The sequence below is a fragment of the Antedon bifida genome, chromosome 9 (assembly GCF_963402885.1).
Source record: "Antedon bifida chromosome 9, ecAntBifi1.1, whole genome shotgun sequence".
NCBI classification, from domain to species: domain Eukaryota; kingdom Metazoa; phylum Echinodermata; class Crinoidea; order Comatulida; family Antedonidae; genus Antedon; species Antedon bifida.
In genome coordinates, this window is record NC_136234.1 from 4,150,439 (window position 1) to 4,172,543 (window position 22,105).

At 34.4% G+C, this 22,105-nt stretch overlaps 7 protein-coding genes across 8 annotated transcripts in view; 1 reads left to right on the forward strand and 6 right to left on the reverse strand.

The window, feature by feature from the left end:
• Positions 1-5,281, reverse strand: part of LOC144852050 (poly [ADP-ribose] polymerase tankyrase-like) — a 33,509-nt gene extending 28,228 nt beyond the window's left edge. Inside the window, exon 1 of one of the 2 annotated variants that reach the window (XM_078709742.1) lies at positions 5,072-5,281. The gene's annotated coding sequence lies outside the window, so the exon portion shown is untranslated. Of the gene's footprint in view, positions 1-2,936; positions 2,991-5,071 lie in introns of those variants that run through there. The other variant, XM_078709743.1, reaches the window with a different exon arrangement.
• Positions 5,282-5,634: 353 nt separating this feature from the next.
• Positions 5,635-12,892, forward strand: LOC144852051 (S1 RNA-binding domain-containing protein 1-like). The gene is made up of 18 exons (XM_078709744.1): positions 5,635-5,742; positions 6,090-6,653; positions 6,778-6,895; positions 7,138-7,273; positions 7,421-7,517; positions 7,895-8,036; positions 8,252-8,457; positions 8,673-8,830; positions 8,934-9,024; positions 9,259-9,366; positions 9,813-9,904; positions 10,033-10,115; positions 10,377-10,483; positions 10,870-11,040; positions 11,379-11,516; positions 11,666-11,751; positions 12,340-12,438; positions 12,571-12,892. Exons 2-18 carry the CDS (start codon positions 6,103-6,105, stop codon positions 12,840-12,842), a joined length of 2,655 nt encoding a protein of 884 aa, XP_078565870.1. The 5' UTR covers positions 5,635-5,742; positions 6,090-6,102; the 3' UTR covers positions 12,843-12,892.
• A 344-nt stretch (positions 12,893-13,236) lies between these two features.
• LOC144852750 (histone H2A) lies at positions 13,237-13,784 on the reverse strand. Its single transcript, XM_078710711.1, has one exon. It carries the CDS (start codon positions 13,782-13,784, stop codon positions 13,407-13,409), a length of 378 nt encoding a protein of 125 aa, XP_078566837.1. The 3' UTR covers positions 13,237-13,406.
• Positions 13,785-15,034: 1,250 nt separating this feature from the next.
• Positions 15,035-15,529, reverse strand: LOC144852706 (histone H2B, gonadal). The gene has a single exon (XM_078710660.1). The coding sequence runs from the start codon at positions 15,510-15,512 to the stop codon at positions 15,144-15,146; it is 369 nt and encodes a 122-aa protein (XP_078566786.1). The 5' UTR covers positions 15,513-15,529; the 3' UTR covers positions 15,035-15,143.
• Positions 15,530-16,520: 991 nt separating this feature from the next.
• Positions 16,521-17,379, reverse strand: LOC144851535 (histone H3). Its single transcript, XM_078709049.1, has one exon. It carries the CDS (start codon positions 17,357-17,359, stop codon positions 16,949-16,951), a length of 411 nt encoding a protein of 136 aa, XP_078565175.1. The 5' UTR covers positions 17,360-17,379; the 3' UTR covers positions 16,521-16,948.
• Positions 17,380-19,106: 1,727 nt separating this feature from the next.
• On the reverse strand, positions 19,107-19,503 carry LOC144851784 (histone H4). The gene has a single exon (XM_078709394.1). It carries the CDS (start codon positions 19,448-19,450, stop codon positions 19,139-19,141), a length of 312 nt encoding a protein of 103 aa, XP_078565520.1. The 5' UTR covers positions 19,451-19,503; the 3' UTR covers positions 19,107-19,138.
• Positions 19,504-21,201: 1,698 nt separating this feature from the next.
• LOC144852704 (late histone H1-like) lies at positions 21,202-22,008 on the reverse strand. Its single transcript, XM_078710658.1, has one exon. The coding sequence runs from the start codon at positions 21,913-21,915 to the stop codon at positions 21,334-21,336; it is 582 nt and encodes a 193-aa protein (XP_078566784.1). The 5' UTR covers positions 21,916-22,008; the 3' UTR covers positions 21,202-21,333.
• Between the last annotated feature and the right edge of the window lie 97 nt (positions 22,009-22,105).

The window sequence follows — 22,105 nt, forward strand, 5'->3', positions numbered from 1 at the left end:
GGGTTATTCCGCAACATTTTATTGGGTAGTTGAAGAGTGTTTTGTTATTTTCAACAATAACCTTGAGGGTAAATTTTACTGTAATAAGGGTATGAACTATACAAGAAAAAACCAAAATAATCATTTATTTAACTTCGATAGAACAAAGAATATCATGGGACACGTTAATTGAAATTCTCATACTAGTATGGTTGAAAGGTTATTGCTACAAAATGTCACCTATATGTAGATGTCATGAATACATTTTAAATGCGTTATTCGTCTGTAACTCGCATTACAGTACATACGCGAATTAGTGCTTTTGTTGAAATCACGTCGTTATTATTATAATTTATTATAGAAATTATGATAATTTTTTTTGTTCAGAAAAGTAGAAATGTTATGTAATTTAGGAAATGTATAGACTTTATGATACTGTGAGTGTGAGAATGAAATGTTCAGGTCATATACATTTCGCATGGAAATGCTCAATTGGCAGGGAACACTATGTACATGGCATATATTATACTCCGGATTGTCAAAAACTTAATGTTAAAGACCATTTTATTTGTAAAAATAATGCATTTTGAAACATGAAACCAGGTCATTCCTTGTTTTAAAAGAGAATGCACTATTGAATGTTCTCTAACCTCATAACGTCATAACTTTTGGGCAAACATGCAACAACACCCATACAGATGAACATGATGATAATGATGTGAAAGAAGCAACAAACACCAAGATGTTGAAGATGCAACATCAGATGATGAATGACTGTAACAGAATGCTGCTGATCAATGTTGAAGTGATTTAAAGACCCTTATTTTGCATATTTTCAATATTTAATAAATCATATATAGGGCATATGAAAAATAAAATCTGAATCTGGAAAAGAAAGTCTATGCATGCCGAGTAAAGAGCGTTTGACGTGAAATACCTAGGGTATATTCTCTTTTTATCATAAATAAGCCATACAACGAACATTTAAAGCAAGGAATGTTTCAAAATGCATTTTTACAAAGTCAACAAGGCCATATACATGGCTGCAGTCGCGTGCGTAAATTTGAGTTATTGTTTATTTACCGACCGACCAACTGACCGAATTTGCTGAAAATGTTTAAAAATGTTCACATTTTTAAAAACATTTCCTCCAAGTATTAAATAATATCCAGTGTCAAAATAACGAAAAAATATGAATATGAGTTAGTGTTTACCAACTGACCGAATAACCGAAATTGCTGAAAATGTAAAAAAAATTGTAAAAACATTTATATTTGCCTCCAAGTATTAATATCCAGTGTCAAAATAACGAAAAAATATGAATGTGAGTTAGTGTTTACCGACTGACCAACCGACCGAAATTGCTGAAAAAGTTAAAAAATGTTGAAAAATGTTTAAAAACATTTATATTTGCCTACAAGTATTAATATCCAGTGTCAAAATAACAAAAAGATATGAATATGAGTTAGTGTTTACCGACCGACATAGTGAGCAATAGAGTCGCGTTTGCACGCAATTCAAAATTGCATATAAATGGTCGGATATGTGCTGTGTACATATGTATTTGCCAATTGTCTTTTGTTTACTTAACCAACTTTGATTAGCCACTGACAGTTATTCTTTGTAATTTATTGACTTCATATTTTCTTTTTGTAACAATTCACTTTACCTGATGATGTGCTATGCCCAAAACATGTTTTAAGGCAGAGTTAAAACTTTGATTTAGATTTTTTCTACAGTATTCATATCCTCTGCCTATGTAGCTCTTTGATTTTTTAAGTTTTCAATAAATTAACTTACTCCCGAGCATTTGAGGGCAAACTGTTGTATTAGACTAAATAGAAATGTATATGTTCCAAACAATATGACACCAAAAGTAATGCTCTACGACAAATATTTCTTGAGATACGGTAAAGAGATATGAATAGGTCAATAAGAGGTCAATAACCTCACTTCCGGTCATTTTGGGATAAAATATTTCATTACACCAAATAAAAATATGCATGTTCTGAACAATTTGGGCCTAATCTTAATTCTCTATGACAAGCCATTACCGAGATATGATAAGACCAGGTCAAAGGTCAAACTGCCAGAAACTGTAGTAGCGGCCATTTTTTGACAAAATTTTCTGTTAGAGCAAATAGGAATGTATATATTGTGAACTATTTGACACCAAAATCGATACTCTACGACAAGCGTTTACAAAGTTATAGACCAATTTAAAATGGCAGCCATTTTGGACGCCATCTTGGATATCTCGGAGAGCACAAGGAGGATTTTTCAGGACTTTTAGTATGATGTTCCAATCATAGTTCTCGACCTTTCCTGAAAAAATTAGCTTGTTACCAGAAATTTCCGGGTCTGCCTATACTTATGAACTAATGCTCTTGGACTATAAGCTATGCATAACACAATAGATTATTATTTAAATATCAAGAATGTAATTGTGCTGCTGGGTGAAGTTGGGTGGGATTACCCATCTTTTACCCAGTCAAATGTCAAAACAGCACCAACCAAACAACTTCTGTGTACCTGAAAATATGTATTTGCTCACCCACCCTTTACTTTTGACACCCATACACTAAACTACAATGGTGCAGTACTATACAGTGTATCTGGTATGTGTACTTCATGGTGAAATACATTAACTTTTAACACATCATATTACAAACCAACACACTCACAATACCACTATTTTATGCTTTACAAATGAAATGTATACAGCAGATGACCCGTGAACCATAACTTATCTCTTATATTAAAGAATGCTAGATATATTGTTTACTACATATATACAGTAGGCTTAACAAAACAAACACCCAAGAACTGTGTTATCTTACTGCTGAATATGTTATTGGTTAGCCTACTTATACCATTAATATCTCTATGCTTATACTAAGCTGTCACAAACTAAGCACAAATTCTGCTCAATAAAGAATTCAATGTAAAATGCTTACCAATGAAGTCCTATCCCTTAGTTTTCTACCAGCAAACCTGTTTCTAAGTCTCAAAGACATGGTGCTTAGCTTTGAACTACAAAATGACTATCGCATCGCTAAATACTGAATTGTAGAATATATAGCAATGTGTGTGTGCACCGATGCATGAAGGAAACTTGTCTGTGCAGGAACGAGTATACTATGATGTCATGAATATTATTAATACATATTCCCTATACGCTAATGATATGATTGGTGGCTTAGCATACCTTATGAATATTTATGAATAGAATTACTCAAGCGTGGACAGACAATGTTGTATTATTGTATATTTACTATCATACTTGTAGGGACAAGAACCAGCAAGTTTAACTAATTTTTATTTATGACTAACATTTATAAATATATTTAACAAATTGTGAAAAAAATATCTAACAAAATAAAAGTGTGATTTTTCACTAATAAAAATGTTATTTTGTCATAAATTTACTCCTTTTCAAACACAAATTGAGTTGCATGGTGAGCCATCTAACCAACTGCAGGCAGGATGTTGTATAATACTAGACTTTTAATGTTCACCACAAACCAGTGAATCATAATAGTACTGTGGTATGGTGGTTGTATGATTTTTGAACATTTGACGGTCTTTTCTTCAACCAATGTTTGAGGTCCAAGGAAAGATTAACTGTAGTAAAGTACTAACTATAGTATTTAGGTAAACCAAAGCTCTGTCTACACTATCAAACTTTACTGTATGTGACAAAAAAATATGATGTGCCCTTATATGGACATGATGATATCATATCACTACCATATTTGGGCATATCACTATCATATTTGGGCATATCACTACCATATTTGAGCATATCACTACCATATTTGGGAACATCACACTTAGTTTGATAGTGTTGTAGACAGAGCTTTAGTACTACTACATGGAAGAATTATAGTATCTAAATAATTCTTCTACTACAATACATAAATACTGTTATTTTTTTGTTGTTGAATATTTTACACAGAGGTGCCTCACAAAGTTAAACCACCTTAGCTTCAAGGCACCTCAGATACTGTTTATACATTAACAATTTTTAAAATCATAAGTATTCTTTTACTACTAGTGTTTAAGGTTTTTTTTTGCTACAGAAATAAAATGAAGCTAAACCATGAGAAATTCAACTGTTAAAATACATATTATTTTCTTTTGCAAAACTGTATCAAATACTACTGTATGTATAATATGCAAGTTTTCTAAGGAATAGTGGAATATTTTAGGCTCTACCTGCAATATGAGATGGACCATACTATAATCTGCATAGGACCAGGTAAATCCAAATGGTATTTACAGTATGATGTAATGTTATTTTAACTGCATATAAAGTAGTAGAAATTCAGCAGTTTTCTTACAAAGAGTATAATACATTATTAAACTTAAGAAGGTATGCAGGGATTAAAGTATATTGGTACGGGCAAGATTGTTATGGCTACAAACATTGCAGAAACGTCTACCACAGTGAACGGAATTGGTCACGTTAGTACAGTGGTTTTTACAACACAAACACAAAATTCTAAACACATTTTCAATTTTAAAGAAGGGGGTCATGACGCTGGTTCATGGCGCACAAGTTGGTGTAAATTTGTTCAGGATAAAATTGTGAGTGTACACAGTAACTTTCGCAAAAATTTATGCCATACAAAATTGGAGTCGATAAATGCATGCATGTTTTTTATGTTTGACAGGAGACAATTGATTGTTGTGCCTACAATACATACTATTACACTGTACACTACACACACAGGGGTTAAACATGTTAATGACTTAAGATTAAGACAATTTTAAGTTTAATTGTTTTTTATACATGTATACTGTAATACAGTGTATTTGGCCTAGACATAGGTTGTTGCTTAAAATGTTATCCATCCTTAGTCTACCGGCTATATCACCCACCCATACCCATTCATAAGGATCCTTCCTACACATGCTGGTCGAATCGTACCTCACCCGCCGGTGATTTATCGAGTACACACACCTCCTCCGGAAGAAGAAAACAAAGAATTTCCTTTGTGAATTTGCTTATAAATACAGCATATAAATGATTGAAAACAAACACTAAAAGCATCCATGGTTAAAATGATATCTTACACAGAATTCTTACCTGCAAAATGTATTTAAGTTATCCACTCTGGTGCACTAATCAGGCATGTATTTAGTAGGCTATGAGAAGTTCACGCACGCTAAACCAGAGAGAGTAGATTCTCAGCATCAGCTCCTCCGCGTCGCTCGTAATTTGGCCTACAATTTGAGCATCGTTTGGTATTTGAGTATAATGAACCTCCTCCCTCTGTTTCCAGTAATTTAAAATAGACCAGCATAGGGCGTAAGTTTACCATCTATGTAATTTATTTGATATCAAGGGTTCAGAGCTCTATTTTTTTAGACGACCTTGGGTCATTATGTATCTGTTTCAATAATTTTATTCGTCCTTTTATTTCTGATTAATAAACAACAACAACTTACAAACTTTTATTATATGAAACGTCAGTATATCTTCATTATTATTAGTTTTTGAAATGTATCAACAGATCGTATTAAAGTTTCACCCGACGTGCATTCCGGATGTGCGTGCGTAATATGGTGAAACGGAAGTGCGTATCGGAAGCGCGTTACGTACACACGCACGCGTACCAAGAAGTACAATAGTTTCTTGTTTTTTTAGGAGTTCAGTATGAGGGCAGTATTTAAAATTATGATTTGGACATGTTGCATGAATTTTTTTCAAAATAAAACCTTTGCAAACTAAAGTGGTAGTAATCAGCAGTTAAAAACGTAATACACAACAGAGATTTATTTAAAAAAATGTATTATTGGATAATTGATGTAGCAATTTTATTTATCAATACCTTGACCATACATTTCTTAGCTAGGCATGGGCCTTAGGCCTAGTTTGAGGTGTATAGATATGGGCCTAGGCCTAGTTGGTCCTAATTTTAATGTGCACAGTGACAGAGAGGCTATTGTACAATGTAATATATATACATGTACAGTACATGTACAGTATATGTATATATTTTATGTGACTGAAAGGAAGTGCGACCAAAGACGGAAAGCGATCAATGTTTTTGACTAAAATTACACATGCTTTTAATAACTTCTTGCGGTTTTTTGTATTCTAGGTAAACAAAAACAATGGCTAAGACAGTAAAGAAGGAACCGAGAAAAAGGGACATGAGTCCAATTGTAGATAAACAAGTGAAAAGAAAAAAACTTAGTCCAAAAGTCATACTGCACAAGATTGGGTTAGACGAGGATGATAATGAAGAAACATCTGGAATCAAGAAAAAGGAAATAAAAAGTGAAAAACAGGATATGAAGAGGTCAAAGGGCGTGAAAAGGTCAAAAGATGAGGACTTGTTACAACTTGAAGGATGCTCTGAAACAAAGAGGATAAAAAGTGAAATAAAGAAGGAAAGAAAAACAGTACAGAAAAATATCCCTGATAAGGATGTGAAGAAGTCATCAAACGATGATGAGGTGGATGGCATGTTAAAACTAGGAGATCAGTTGTATGAAATAATCGTGTCTCAGGTCAATGAACCTTTCTGGGCTGTATCGAACACTGTCAAATTGTTGGAAACTGATCACACGGTCCCTTTCATAGCACGCTATCGAAAAGAGCAAACCAACAACATGGAAGTTAAACAAATACGTGAAGTACAGTTTTTACTTGGTGAACTACGGTATAATGCGCATGGTGTTTATTAATGCAATATACTATCAATAAACTGTTACTGCATTTAATTTTCCATAACGTGTTTGCATACATATCATACCTAAAATATGTTTATACAAATTTATTTTCAGAATGGTAGAAACCAAAGCAAAGAGCATTCATAAGCAAATTGAAAAACAAGGTAAAATGTCGAAAGATGTTGAGAGAAGTATCCTACAAGCCCGTTCATTAGATGACTTGGATCACATTGTAAGTACAGTATCATTGGGTGGCTTCAATCTTTGCTGTTTTGGCACTTATTGCATTTCATACATATAATACTTGAGCTGGTAACAAAATCAAATTGAAACTAGTTTGACAAAGAAAGTGTGATGTGCCCAAATATAGTAGTGATATACCCAAATATGGTAGTGATATGACATCATCATGTCCAACCATTTAGAATACATACACTCATCTTCTAAAATTAATTAATTTTTTTTCTTGTTTAGTATGCTCCTTTTAAAACTGGAAGTAAAAGTTCATTTGCGGAAAGAGCAAAGAAGGCAGGACTTGAACCAGCCGCCACAAGAGCGCTAAATAATGCGCAACTTAATCTTCATGAGTTCTTAAACAACTCGATCGAAGGTAAGCCAATAATCGTCGGTATAGCTTATACAGTATACCCACTGAGAAGACTATATAATATGGTGGGGTGAGGTCCCTACTTAATGACTAAGTTATATTTATGGATGTTTTAATAAACAATATTGGATTTTTATTTGATTGTTTCAGGTTGTAATACAATTGAAAAAGTAAAACAAGGTGTACAACATATTCTAGCAGATGTCATTGCTAAAGATAAATACACCATGGATTATATAAGACAATTGTAAGTATGTTACAAAGTTGTTGTTAAAAATAGATATCAAATTTATATTTCACTTCAGCTTTAAAAAGGAGAGTATGATGTCCCTAGTTCTACATGCTAGATCCAGGGGCAGATCCTAAATTTAGGATATTGTAATGCAAAATATAGGACATCAAATTAAGCTCAGCCCTTCATTTTACCCTTTTTAGGCCCCCGCTCAACCCCCTCACCCTTTTTTTTTTCAAAACCTTGGATCCGCTACCCTTCCCACACTCGGTTTAAATTGTAAAAGAACCTAACAAAAAACATATAGCATACTAAAATATGTAGCTAAATCATTACCTACAATTTTGAATTGTTACAAGTATTTATTAGTATCAACAGTATATTATTTTCAGAACATCCAATGGTAGAACGCTGGTCACTTCTGAGAAGTCCAAATCATCCAAAAAAGAGGAGAAAGAAACTAATAAAATTAACAGACAGTTTGAAACCTATTTTAATTTTAAGGTGCTTGTAAGAGATGTTAAACCCCACCAGGTAACAAACAATAATTAAGTTGTTTTTGTAGTAGGAAAGATGATGTATTTTCCCCCAAAAACATGAACATTGAAGATTAACTAAATCAGACTTTAAATGGGTTATTTTGCAGTTTTTCTAATTTCTTTCCATATCATTTTTAGTTGCCCTATTTATACTCTTCTACTTCCAAATTTAAATTCCAAGCTCAATTCACTGGATCATTTTCGCTTCAGATACTGGCTCTCAATCGCGGTGACGCTTTAAAAGAACTGACGGTAAAGCTGGAACTGTCAGCAAATGTGGAACCATCATTTAAACAATGGTGCCAACGGCATTGGATCAGGAGGGAGACTAGACCGGATGTGCACGATTTGATAAAACTAGCAATTGACGATGCTTTTAAACGTCTAATACATCCACTGATCATCAGACAGATTAGGTTGGTATGTTTTTCAATTTCATGAGCTCAGCTGATGATCCCAACATGAGAAATTGCATAAAATTCCCATGACATAAAATTTAATAAAGGTAATTGGCCTACATATCTTTATCTATGCAAATAAGTTTGCAATGAAAATACTTTATAAATAGGCTTATTACAGTACTGTATTTACCCCACATTGGGCTCATATTCATAACATACTCATCTTCTAGGTCAGAGTTGACAAGATCTGCGGAGAAGGCGTCTATTGATGTCTTTTCTCAAAATTTAAAACGACTTCTTCTCACGCCCCCAGTTCGAGGAAAGGTCATCATTGGCTTAGACCCAGGCTTTAAAAATGGTTGTAAAGTGGCAATAATCTCTGAAACAGGTAAAAGATATAAATAACCATGAACCGATATTTAATATATTATAACAATTACACATCAGCAAGAATACCATGATATATTTTGATATATGTTGTGTTTTTTCAGGTTCTATTTTACATACAGATGTGCTCTATTTATTAAATAAATATGATACAAAACAGAGAAAAAAACTTGTAGAAATGGTTACACATTTTCGGTGAGTAGTAGTAGTACTTCCTTAAAAACCTCTCTCAATGCTAGATTTTCTGAAAACCGGAAACTCTCCCAATACCAGATTTCTCTATTCAAGCTTTGTTTGTTATTGGGAGAGTTGACTGTATTAATAGTTTTGACCTTGTTGTTCTATGAATTTTAAAGGATATGAAATAGGTTAAATTGTATTTCTGAATGATCGCCAATGTTTCTTAAATTTGATTTTTTGTTCTTAAAGATCTGATATGGTTGCTATTGGAAATGGCACAGCGTGTCGAGAAACTGAGAAAACAATCTCCGAACTCATATCAACTCGGGCGTTTTCTCCGTTGAATGTTATGTACTGGTAAGCTGAAACAGAATCTTTCTATCATGGTCGCACATTGCCAACACAGCGTAACAAAATTTGACTTGTGATTACAAACACATTGGTGGCATTGTGACCTCTACCCTAATTCCAGTATGACACTGACTGACCTGGTAAGGTCAACCCACAACTTTGTGCTGATTTCTACAGTAGCTGCATTATAGGAGTATATGTTTCCATAAAGTGACCGGGTAATGATATGTACAGTGCTTAGAGGTTTCACAGACAACATTAGGTGCTTTATAAACCAAGAATATTATTATTAGTCAATGGTTTATACTCAATAGATATGAAATAGGTTCAATAGATTTGGAGAGACATGTCCTTTGGCGATAGTTGTCTTTGACAGCTCTTGTCTCTCCTCAGTGCTCCCTTTTTATGTGTCACTGAAAGAAATAAATAAATATCTTTTATTATTGTTTCAGTATCGTAAACGAGGACGGAGCCTCCATCTACAGCGTGTCCGAGGAAGCTGAGAGAGAGATGCCAGATTTGGATCCAAATGTTCGTAGTGCAGGTTGGTAGTACACATTACGTTAATGGACAAGATTATAAGAGATACACAATGTATATCTTTGGTTAATATCTTTCATTAATATTTATGTGATACAAAGTCTTTCTATATACTTTTTGTTGTTCTTTTAGTATCCATAGCTAGAAGGTTACAAGATCCTTTGGTTGAATTAGTGAAGAACAATCCAAAAAACATCGGAGTTGGAATGTATCAGGTAAAAACAACATGCTCAAAGAACAATTGGAAAAGTAACTTACATAAACTAAGAATTGTTGGCTGGTACATGTGTGCCTTAAGCCCTGTCTGCACTATCAAACTTTATGTGATAAAAAAAAAGTGCCCATATATGGACATGATCACATCACTACCATTTAAGCATATCACTACCATATTTGGGCATATCACACTTTTTTGTCAAACTAGTTTGATAGTGTAAACAGAGTTTTACTGGAATTCTATTATTATTTATTTACAGCATGATATGCCTGAGAAATTAATGAAGACCGCTTTGGACGGAGTGATTGAAGAATGTGTCAGTTTTGTAGGAATAGACCTGAATGTTTGCAATGAATCTATGTTACGGTAACAGTAAACATCTGTAATTTATGTATCTATTTCGTGCTTAGCTTACCTGTATAAACCAATAATAGCCCCTCTCTCCAAAGAGAGGAATACATTCTGTTACACCTATTGCTGTTGATCCCTCATGAGCAGTAAAATAAAAGCATTATTTAAATGCCAACGTCACCTCTATGGCGCAAAAGACTCTATTAGTCACCACGGATAGACTTTCTTCATCAGTTCTTTTCTATGAATGGATGACTTTTGGGAGCAGGAACGCTAGTAGGCCATACTCAGTACCGTTTTGATTCCGATCATTCAGGAATTTTTCCTCATGACGTACATTCATCTATAAATCAGTTTATAATTAATTTAGATTTCTGTACGTTTTTATTTATTTTTTTTAGGAGAATAGCAGGGCTGACAACAGCAAGAGCAAAAAAGATTATTGAGTTTCGAGAACAAAATGGCAGGTTCATTAACCGAGAGCAACTTCTTCAAATAAAAGGTTTCGGAAAGAAGTCATATGAACAGTGTGCAGGGTTTGTCAGAATTAGTGACCCAATCAACTCAGTAAGGTAAGAATATACTTTATCTCTTAGTGTATGTGAATTCTGTAATCCGATTGGTCAATATGTATGAGATATAATTCCATATTACGCCCATTTACTCAGTCAAACGGATCAGAAAGGTAATATATCCCGTATTACCTGTTTGATGTTTCTACGCGCACGTTGTTTATGTATTGTATTGTATTTTTATCGTTGAGCGCATGCGTAGTTGTGATTTCAACCATCGAATATGAACTACTTCTTAATACATTTTAATAATTGTATTCTACAAAGAAATTATATAGGGTTAATTAATAGAGTAATTTCATAAAAAAGTAAATGTAAAATGCTATCTTTCATTACAGCAACAAACAAGAGACAAAGAAAGCTCCATCGGAGAATAAAGGGTCTAAAAAAACTAAACAGAAAAAGGACAAATCGTTGGAAGTGAATCCACTGGATAAAACGTGGATCCACCCAGAATCTTATACATCAGCAACTGCGTAAGTCTAACAATTAAAACATATTGTAATCAAGCTTCTCTAATATTTTCTAACATAAATAGTGTTGTTAGCCTCTTCAAATTTAATGACATTCTTAACATTTGCTGGTACTATGCACTTGACTTTCTATCTGTTTTTTTGTTCAAAAGTTTCTTAAATATGATTGGAGAAGATGCAGAATCTATTGGGTTAGCACAGATGCGAGACAAAATAAACAAGGCATTGAAAACAAAAGGTACCATTCTCAAAATAAAAATTCTTACCTACCTACCTCAGCCTCAACATTTTGTAGTCTTTGGTTAAACTTCCTTCCAATGTCCACACTACACAAAAAAAAGTGTGAGGTGCCCAAATATGGTAGTGACATTATGCCATAATGTCCATATATGGGCATATCACATTTTTTTTGTAACAAGTTTGATAGTGTAGACAGAGCTTTCATCCATTCTCCCCAGCTTGAGTTACAATAGAATCTAATTAACTTTCATCATCATTACCAACCGTAGCTAGTTACAGTAACTGCAGTAGTATGATTTAATCAGTGCATTTAATTATACTCTCCCAATACCGGACACCTTTGGGCCGGCCAAATATGTCTGGTTTTTCGGAAAGTTATTTGGAATGTGTTTTTAATGGTAAAAATGAATTTGGGACTATTTGGACTGGTATTGGGATAGTTTTCAGAGAGTCCGGTATTGGGAGAGTTGACTGTACAACAATTATTAAAAAATATGCTTTTTAGAATAGTTGTGACTGTCCCTTTAATTTATGATTTAAATCCGGAAGTAGTAAACTAACTGATATTGCATTTTCTCCTTTACAGATATACAGACACTTGCTGAAGACCTAGATGTTGGTTTACCAACAATGCAACTCATCATTGATGGTCTGAAACAACCATTAGGATATGACATCAGAGCAGGTATGAATTGTGGGTCAATGATGTCATATCACTACCATATTTGGACACACCACACTTTTTGATTTGATAGTGTAGACAGCTTTACAAATGATACTATAATACTAATTGTACTGTGTTTGTTTTAAATTTCAGAATATGAGAAGCCTCTTTTCAAGGTGGGAATAATGTCGATGGATGACCTCAAGTGTGGGTGCGTCTATCCCGGACGAATCACAAACGTCACTCACTTTGGTTGTTTTGTTGATATCGGCGTTCAGAAACATGGTCTGATACACACAAGCAGAATGCCAAATCACGTCTTAAAAGGACGTGAATTAGGGCCAGGGGTCAAAGTTGAAGTAAGAGTGTTAGGGATTGAGAAGGAAAGGCAGCGAATACAATTGCAACTTGAAAAGTTACCTTAAGAGCACCCAGTACACAGTGTTTTAAAGCATTTGTTTTTCTTGTTAGTAATTCTGTTACTTGTTACGTGTAAATAAAAAAAAAGAAATAAAATGTATGTAGTTGGCTAGTCTTATTTATTCATATTTATTGTAAAACACCCGATGTTATTGATATGGCGGTCAATAATCACCAAATACAATCAACAGAAAGGAGAGCACACTCATTACAATTCTTATATTTGAACGTAGCTGCATAAAAAATATTCGCACACCTATTTTATAATGGAATAATCATATAAAAAAAACTCCGGTGCCAATCGGCAGTTGATCGGAATTAATGACTTGAACACTGTCTACAGCAGGTACAGTACTATTACTTTACTAACATTGTACTGTATTGTAATTGTGTTGAATGTACTAGTACTGTACAGTATTCCTATATTTTTTTTGTATTATGTACACTTTGAAAATTGTTATATGGTGTCAATACAGAATGAAAAAACAGAGTCGCAAATCAAATCTCTTTTGTTTATTTGGTGGCTCTGAAAAGAGCCGTTTGGTTTGAGAAAATGTCGTTTTGATGATTTACTTGGCCTTGGCTTGAGTCTTCTTTGGTAGAAGTACAGCCTGGATGTTTGGCAGTACACCACCCTGTGCAATGGTCACACTTCCGAGAAGTCGGTTCAACTCTTCATCATTACGGATGGCAAGTTGAAGATGACGAGGGATGATTCTGCTCTTTTTGTTGTCACGGGCAGCGTTACCAGCCAACTCCAAGATTTCAGCAGTCAAGTACTCAAGTACGGCAGCCATGTAGACTGGGGCACCAGCACCGACACGAGAAGCGTAGTTACCCTTTCGCAAAAATCGGTGAACACGACCGACTGGGAACTGAAGTCCAGCACGGCTTGATCGGCTCTTGGCCTTTCCTTTAGCTTTGCCTCCTTTACCACGTCCAGACATTTTGATAGTATAATTCGGGTTCTACTTTCTAAATAGAAAATGATACCAAATTTAATTATATCGGGTTTTTATAGCCTATCCGAGACTCCCAGTCGGAGTGATAAGATTGAATTAGCCAATCATAGTCTTTCGCGCCAACGATAATTGGCTCCATTCACAGGGTACTGCTTTTGTTCTTTGGGCGGGAATTTGAGCTTTGTGTGGAGATAAGACCTTTGTTGAATATTAAATACTAACTGCTGTGTACTGCTTTTATCTCTTTTCTTTGTTGTTTTTTCAGGCGGGAATTAAACCGCCCATTTCAAAAATTACAATGTGTTCGTTATTCAGTTCATCGACCACTGTACATTTCATTTATTTGACCAACAAATAAGATAAAATATACAGAGATAATATTAGTCAAGAATTGCTAATGTAAATAAGATTACTGTAACTACAAGAGTCAGCAGTCCCATGATCTCAACTAAAATAAATTTATAATTTTATAAACAAATAACGTATTTAGCCGTGAATATACAAAAAAAAACCCAATTTATTATATACAAAAAAATTGAATTAAATATGCCAAAAAAAAGAATTAAAGATAATTATCAAGAAAGAGAGAGTCAATGGATGATAAAAGATGAGGAAGAGATTCAGTAACAGCTAATTGACGTAATGAGGAAGGTAATTGAGAGACCAAAGCCTGGGAAGCGGTTTATAGGAGAATTACGAAGTACAAGAAGTAGTTATATACTGTATTATATTATAATATTTATACATAGAGTGAAGTTCAATGAATATACATTATTATTGTTTGTAAAGGAAAACGTTTTAATATGAACGTATTTATGCACCACAGTGTGTGTCACTGATAAATATAAAACACAATTGATCTGAAGTTATCCATAATCTGTCCAATAATGTACATAGTACTGTAGTATACATGTCATATTCAGTGTATTCGATCGTATATGGAGCGCCATAGTTCCAATTATTAGTTAGTAGGTATAAATTGTAGGCCTACTGTATTTTCAAATTAATTTTACAAATTCCCCATCCCCCTTCAGTTAAAAAAATCGTATAAAAATAGCAAGCCCATAGCTCAAAGCAGTCAACAATAAAAAGGACCTTGCTTTATAATTATCTTTGATTCATAAATTTAAAAGTACAGTATAGGCTTGCCGATGCGATATTTAGAATAGGCTTGCCGATGCGATATTTAGAAATAAAATAGAGTGGGATATACAATATTGTGTGAAATGTATGTGAAATAAGAACAAATAAACGTACACACTTTATATAATGCAAATAAAATCTCTTTTGGACATGTGGTGGCTCTGAAAAGAGCCGTTTGGTTTGAGAATCAGCAAATGGTGTCTACTTGGAGCTGGTGTATTTGGTGACAGCCTTGGTACCTTCAGAGACGGCATGTTTGGCCAATTCACCTGGAAGCAATAGACGGACAGCGGTCTGGACTTCCCTGCTGGTGATGGTAGATTTCTTGTTGTAGTGAGCAAGACGAGATGCTTCTCCTGCAATACGTTCGAAGATATCGTTGACGAAACTGTTCATGATTCCCATGGCTCTGCTTGAGATACCAGTGTCTGGGTGAACTTGCTTCAACACCTTGTAGATGTAAATGCTGTAGCTTTCCTTTCGCTTACGTTTTCTTTTCTTGTCAGTAGTTCTTACAGCTTTAGCCTTACCGGCTTTCTTAGCAGCTTTTCCTGAAACCTTTGGTGGCATATTTTACAATTTTAGTCTACGATGAGAAAATTGAAGTGACGAATTGTTGAACAAGCTCAGTACTTATAGCCTTAGATATGCAAATGAAGGCTTGCTGGTAGGATAGTTAAGCTTACGTTTCCTATTGGCTGTTGGTTAGCGCGCATGTTTTTAAATTGGTATAAGCCCGAGGCTAAATTCTAAACGGAAAAAAGCTGTGAAATTTAAACAATGGGCGATTGTACAGTATTACTTGGTTTGTTCTTATAACAGTTTAAAATAATCCTTTGTAAAATCAATATTTATTGAAGAAATATAAAACCACTAAGCATGTACTTGTTGGTTGTATACTGTAAGCTTATGCATTTATCATTTCAAGTAGGCCTATGGCCTCAGTTCGTGTAGAGAATGAACGTTGAATATGACATTTAAAATGTTAAAAATAGTAAACTCAAATGTTGCCATAATTTGCCAAAATGTAGTTTTGTCCTAATTTTAAATCATTTTTTTTTCAAATTTCAAAACCAGATTAAAAAATCAATAAATTAAATGAAGAAAATAAATGTTTAAACGAATACGAAGTATGCCTATCTTCCTTTGTTAAATTCCATAATAAACTCATATTGAATTCATATTAAATGTACTGTATGTGAGTATACATGAGGAAAATACAATTTGGGATTTATGAACTACGGTATAACACGTGTTACGATTTAATGTACTGTATAACTGTAACGCCAAATTAGGTTCCACTACCAAATTAGGTACCGTTTTAATTATTCAATTTCATACAATAAGTAAAGATTATTGTGTTAGAAATACTCAAGTTTTAATCATTTTCAGTTTTTGGAAATGAATAATAGGCCTATCAATATTTAATAACACGATTAGCTCGCTAGTAAACGTGCTGCAAAATTAGGTGACCTAGTCTTGTGTGATACAGACCACGCGAACCTAATTTGGCAATTTCACTTAATTTGGCGTTACAACTGCAAGGTTGACCTCGTCCCCTACAACACGCTAAAAATATGTGATTTCTGTTGATTTCTTATCTTTAGGCGGGAATTGAAAAAAAACTTCCACGTGTAATAATAATGGTAGGCAATGAAATATACTGCCCAGACTAGTGGAGGATTTAGGCAAGAGCCTTTATTTATTAGGCTTATCCTAGTACTGTATAATATTGCTAGATGTGTGGAAACTAAATTTCTTATATTGTGTAGGCCTAGGCCCATTCAACCTTAGGCGGGAATTGAAAAAACGTCCACGTGTAAAATATATATGGTAGGCCAAGACTTTAGAGATAGCCTAATGGGAGTCTAAACATGAGCCTTTTTATTCATACTGTGTATAATATATAAAAAAAGAAGACATTTTGCTATATTAATTCTCTTTTGCTCAAGTAGTGGCTCTGAAAAGAGCCTTTTGGTTTGGAAATGTTAATGGAACGGCTTAATCTATGCACGTTCACCACGGATTCGACGGGCTAGTTGGATGTCTTTAGGCATGATGGTTACACGTTTAGCGTGGATGGCACACAAGTTGGTATCTTCGAAAAGACCGACTAGGTATGCTTCGCTAGCCTCTTGGAGAGCCATGACAGCAGAGCTCTGGAATCGAAGATCTGTCTTGAAATCTTGAGCGATTTCACGGACAAGACGCTGGAATGGGAGCTTGCGGATGAGAAGTTCAGTACTTTTCTGGTAACGACGAATCTCACGAAGAGCGACGGTTCCAGGCCTGTAACGATGAGGTTTCTTGACTCCACCGGTGGCTGGTGCACTCTTTCGTGCCGCCTTGGTAGCAAGTTGTTTTCTGGGAGCCTTTCCTCCTGTAGATTTACGAGCAGTCTGCTTAGTACGAGCCATTTTTAGCTTTCAGAATTCGGATGTCGAATAGAAATTGTGCTTAAATTTTCGATTGAGGTTGGTTTATAAGGGAGACGATTCATGAATCTAATTAAGGAAACGTAATGTGATTGGGCAAAATGTGTCGCTTATTACACGTCCGCATAATAATCTCTTAATGAGAGGGAGATTACGTTGGCCTGCCTGTTTTTATCATCAAAAAGAGAACAAAGAAATTGAGAATTTAAATAAAACAGATTAGAGACAAAGGAAAAGAAGGGCGGGAAAACAATTTTTATTTTAGGCCTATACAATCAATACTGTATAATAATAGGCTGGCCTAGGTAAAGTACAGCATCTATAGAAACCCATTTAAGACAGTGTACGTATCATTAAAACAAAAATTACCCTTATATATCACGAAAACTAAAGGCTATTTATAAGAAAAATTTACAGCATATTTATTAATATTATTAACAAAATATAAGATTCCCATGGCCTAGGCCTATATTTATATTCCTAAAAATTCCATATTTCTAAAATAAACAGGTTTTGGGATGTGCTCTCTCTTGGCAAAATATGTACGATGTATAAATTAAAAAAGATTGTAATGTATTATTCACACTGAATTGTCAGTATACCGAGCTGTTTGTTTTGACAATTAAATAGTATGTTGGACGTACAGTATCATTAAAACAAAAAATACTCTTATTTATTATATTATATCACGATAACCAATTTTATAAGAAACATTTACAACATATTTAAACAAATATAAGATTCCCTAGGCCTATATCAATATAAATTATATTCCTAATAATTCCATATTCCTAAATAAAAAGAGTTTGGAATGTGCTCAAGACACAAACAATTGTGTACACGCCGCCCGAGTACAAATGTATATATAAATTAAAAGAATGTCCACAATTTAATGTTTTTGACAAACAGTAGGCCTATTAAAGGCTTAATATAGAAAATGTTGTATTCTAATCTTGCCTGGAAAGATACATATACATTCTGCCCCATTATTTGGACAACTTCGTATTTTAGATATTATCTTTTAATTTAAGTTCATGTTTGAAAATTGTGTATCTGATTTATTGTAGGCCTAGATTGATTTTTGCTTTAATTTAACTATAAGAAACGCATATGAAAAATACAGTTATGAATCAGTTTCCTAAACGCTTTAAAAACACTCTTATTATAATTGATCGATTGATGTCCTGTATACTACTACAAACACGATGAAATAACTATGTATGTATGCTTCATATAAAAATAAAATGTTTAAACAGTCAGCCTAATAATATACTGTATTACTATTTTATAGAAATATAACCTGAAACTATGCTATCTAGCGCCGCGAAGTTACTTTATTTTTTTATTTAATATAGGCCTAGGCCTACAGTATTAAAACTCTAAGGAACACCCTCTGAATAGGGGTTGGCCTAGGCATTTTACGCAAAGCCGAAACTGAAGTAGCGAAAGTTAATTTTGGTTTGTAAATGAAGTTTCTATAGGACTATTATTATCATATGTGTGATGAGTGAGTATTTAATAATAGGCCCAAACTATTAGTAATAGTTTAATAAATTGATGTCGCCAAAAGCAGCTCACATTCCTCTCTTCTTCTTTTCTACTGGATCGATGATGAATATTATAACTTATTTAAATATACCTGTAAATAATATTATATTTTATATAATTTATGTTAATATGTTAAGAAAAGCAAATAAATCTCTTTGGTTCATATTGTGGCTCTGAAAAGAGCCTTTTGGTTTGAGTATAGTCTAGAATAGCTTATCCACCGAATCCGTACAGAGTTCGGCCTTGTCTCTTCAGGGCGTAGACGACATCCATGGCGGTGACGGTCTTTCTCTTGGCATGCTCAGTGTAAGTTACAGCATCACGAATGACATTTTCGAGGAATACTTTAAGTACACCACGTGTTTCTTCGTAGATGAGACCAGAGATACGTTTCACACCACCACGACGAGCAAGACGACGGATAGCTGGTTTTGTGATACCTTGGATGTTATCACGCAACACTTTTCGATGACGCTTAGCGCCTCCTTTTCCAAGTCCTTTTCCTCCTTTACCTCTTCCAGACATGTTTAATAATTGATTCTGATATGCGATTCGAAAACCGAAATGTACAGAAAGCTGTAAACAGCCGAAGAATTTATATACTTTATGCGGACGTGAGTCAACAAATCCAACGCTCTCAACTGACCTTTTCAGGTTAGTCAACAATTACCGACCGTGTGGCTGTGGTCATGTGATTTTTTTATTGGGCGGAAAATTTAAACTAACAATCGCCCTTAAATTTTAATAAAAGAAAAAAAACACAGGAATTAATTTTCTTCTTCCGCCGCGCGCCAAAAATACAAAGTGAACAAAGACCACTGTATCTATTGTTGGCTTGAATCCAATCAGTTCAGCCTGTTTTTTTTTTTTTTAATATTCATTTCAACCACGGATGAAAAATTAACTCACATCTTAAAATTATAATTCCCTTCATGTTTCAACTACAATATTATTATTTATGAGACGGTGGTCCATCCAGTCGAGGAAAATGAAATAGGGACGACACCCTCAGATAATTATAATTATTATTCATTCATTGTATTGTAAACTAAGAATAACTATAAATAATGTTTTAATTATAGCTAAGTGCAGATAAATTGTAATTGTCAACTCTTGATATTCTGCACTTGTACTTATAGTAAGGATATTTTTATGCTGCAAGTAGCGTTTGTCATGTTGTATGTATATACTGTATATAAATAGTTTAACCTTAACCTATCTGTGCAATTACTATAAAAGGACATGCACAAATACTTGGGTCAAGTCTGTACTAAATAGTACGAAATTGCAAACTGTTGTACCAGGGAAGAGTGCACAATTTCATGATACTGTAGTCTTTCCTGTTGTGTAATATTTGTTTCTGTTGAATATCCCATATGTTCAGTTATTCACTTTGACCAAAAAATTGATCGGAAAAGAAATGACTGTATTTACCTAAAAAATACATCAAAAGCTTTGTATTTTAAGGTTTAATTAATTATTTAAGAAAAAAATATTAATAATTAAAGCCCCCTTCCCTACGTTTTTTAGATCTAATTTAAGATCACAAACTATATTTAATGTAAAAATAATACTATATGGTCCTATTGCGATAACTTTTTTCGTCTTTAAACGGTTAAAAATGTGAAAAATAAGTCGATTCTAATAATTATAGCGGCCCGCTATAAATCCCAAAATGCATTGCGCGCGGATTGATATTTTTGTTTTTCACCTGTAATTCGCCCACTTTTCGGTCGATCGTGAGGCCAAAACAAATGGAAGACTCCTAACTTTTCAGCGAAAATACCGGGTTTTCCCCAATTTGTATCAACGGAGTCTGGCAAAAATAGAAAGACAATTAATGCAGCAACTATACAACGTCAGGCTTGGTATATAGCTAGCGTACGATGTTCGTACGTTACCGATGTTTACCAGCTAGGCCTACAAAACTAAGCCTAGCTAGGCTAGGCCTAAGACCGTCCACGAGAGGTCGATCGCCGCGAGCTACTTAGGTAGTGCATTGTTTCTCACTTTTTATCATAATTTACCATAAAACGTACATTTAAGACAAGGAATGACATGGTTTAATGTTTTTAAAGTGATATATATGTATTATTTTCCAAAAAACGTCCAAAATTGCAGGGAAGGGGTCTTTAATGTTTTTGGGGAACAAACATCTTTAAGACCCAGCAAATTTTGATGAGCATTAATTTTTATGAAAAAATAACCAGTGTACATTATTTACTAGAGCATTAATTTAGATTGGCAAAATGTCATTTGTATACATCATATAATGTTGAAATTGTAATGATGAATATGTATTGGGTGTGTATAAAAGAAAAAATAAACCACAAATGCAAATTAATCTCTTTTGTATATATGGTGGCTCTGAAAAGAGCCTTTTGGTTTGAAATGGATTTAGTAATAATTTACTTCTTGGCAGCCTTCTTTGGTGACTTCGATGCCTTTTTAGCTTTGGGCTTTTTAGGCTTCTTGGTCTTTGGCTTCTTAGGAGACTTGGTAGCCTTCTTTGGCTTGGAGGATGCCTTTTTCTCTGACTTCTTAGCCTTCTTGGGTGACTTAGATTTGGTAGCTTTCTTTGCCGCTGGTTTCTTGGTCTTCTTTGCTGCTGGTTTCTTGGCCTTCTTTGCAACAGTCTTTTCCTTGTCTGCAGCTGCTTTCTTCCTTGCCTTTTCCTTCTTTGCCTTGGCAGCTGCATCAGCCTTGGCTGCAGCCTGGTTCAGTTTGAATGAACCGCTGGCTCCTGTACCTTTTGGTTGAACAAGTTTGTTGCTTTCGACACCACGTTTCAAAGCCATACGGAGATGAGTTTTCATGGTGATTGGATCAACTTTGTAGTTGGCTAGGAGGTACTTAGCAATAGCCTGACGAGATGAGCCGTTTCTCTCCTTCAAAGCACCGATTGCAGCCGTAATCATGTCGATGTACGTTGGGTGAGCAGACGGCTTCTTAGCTGCAGGCTTCTTTTTAGTTTTAGCTTGATCAGCCATATTGAATGTAGAATACAATAACTTTTCTAAACAGTACGAATAACAAGTTGAGTTGGTTGGTTGAGTTAAGTGATGCAACGCACTGACTTAACTCCACTTTTATTAGCGTTATTGCGGACGTGGACGAAAACGTCATCTCACCGCCCTTTTGTGTTTGGGAGAGTTCGATTAAACATTTCATAAAATTGTG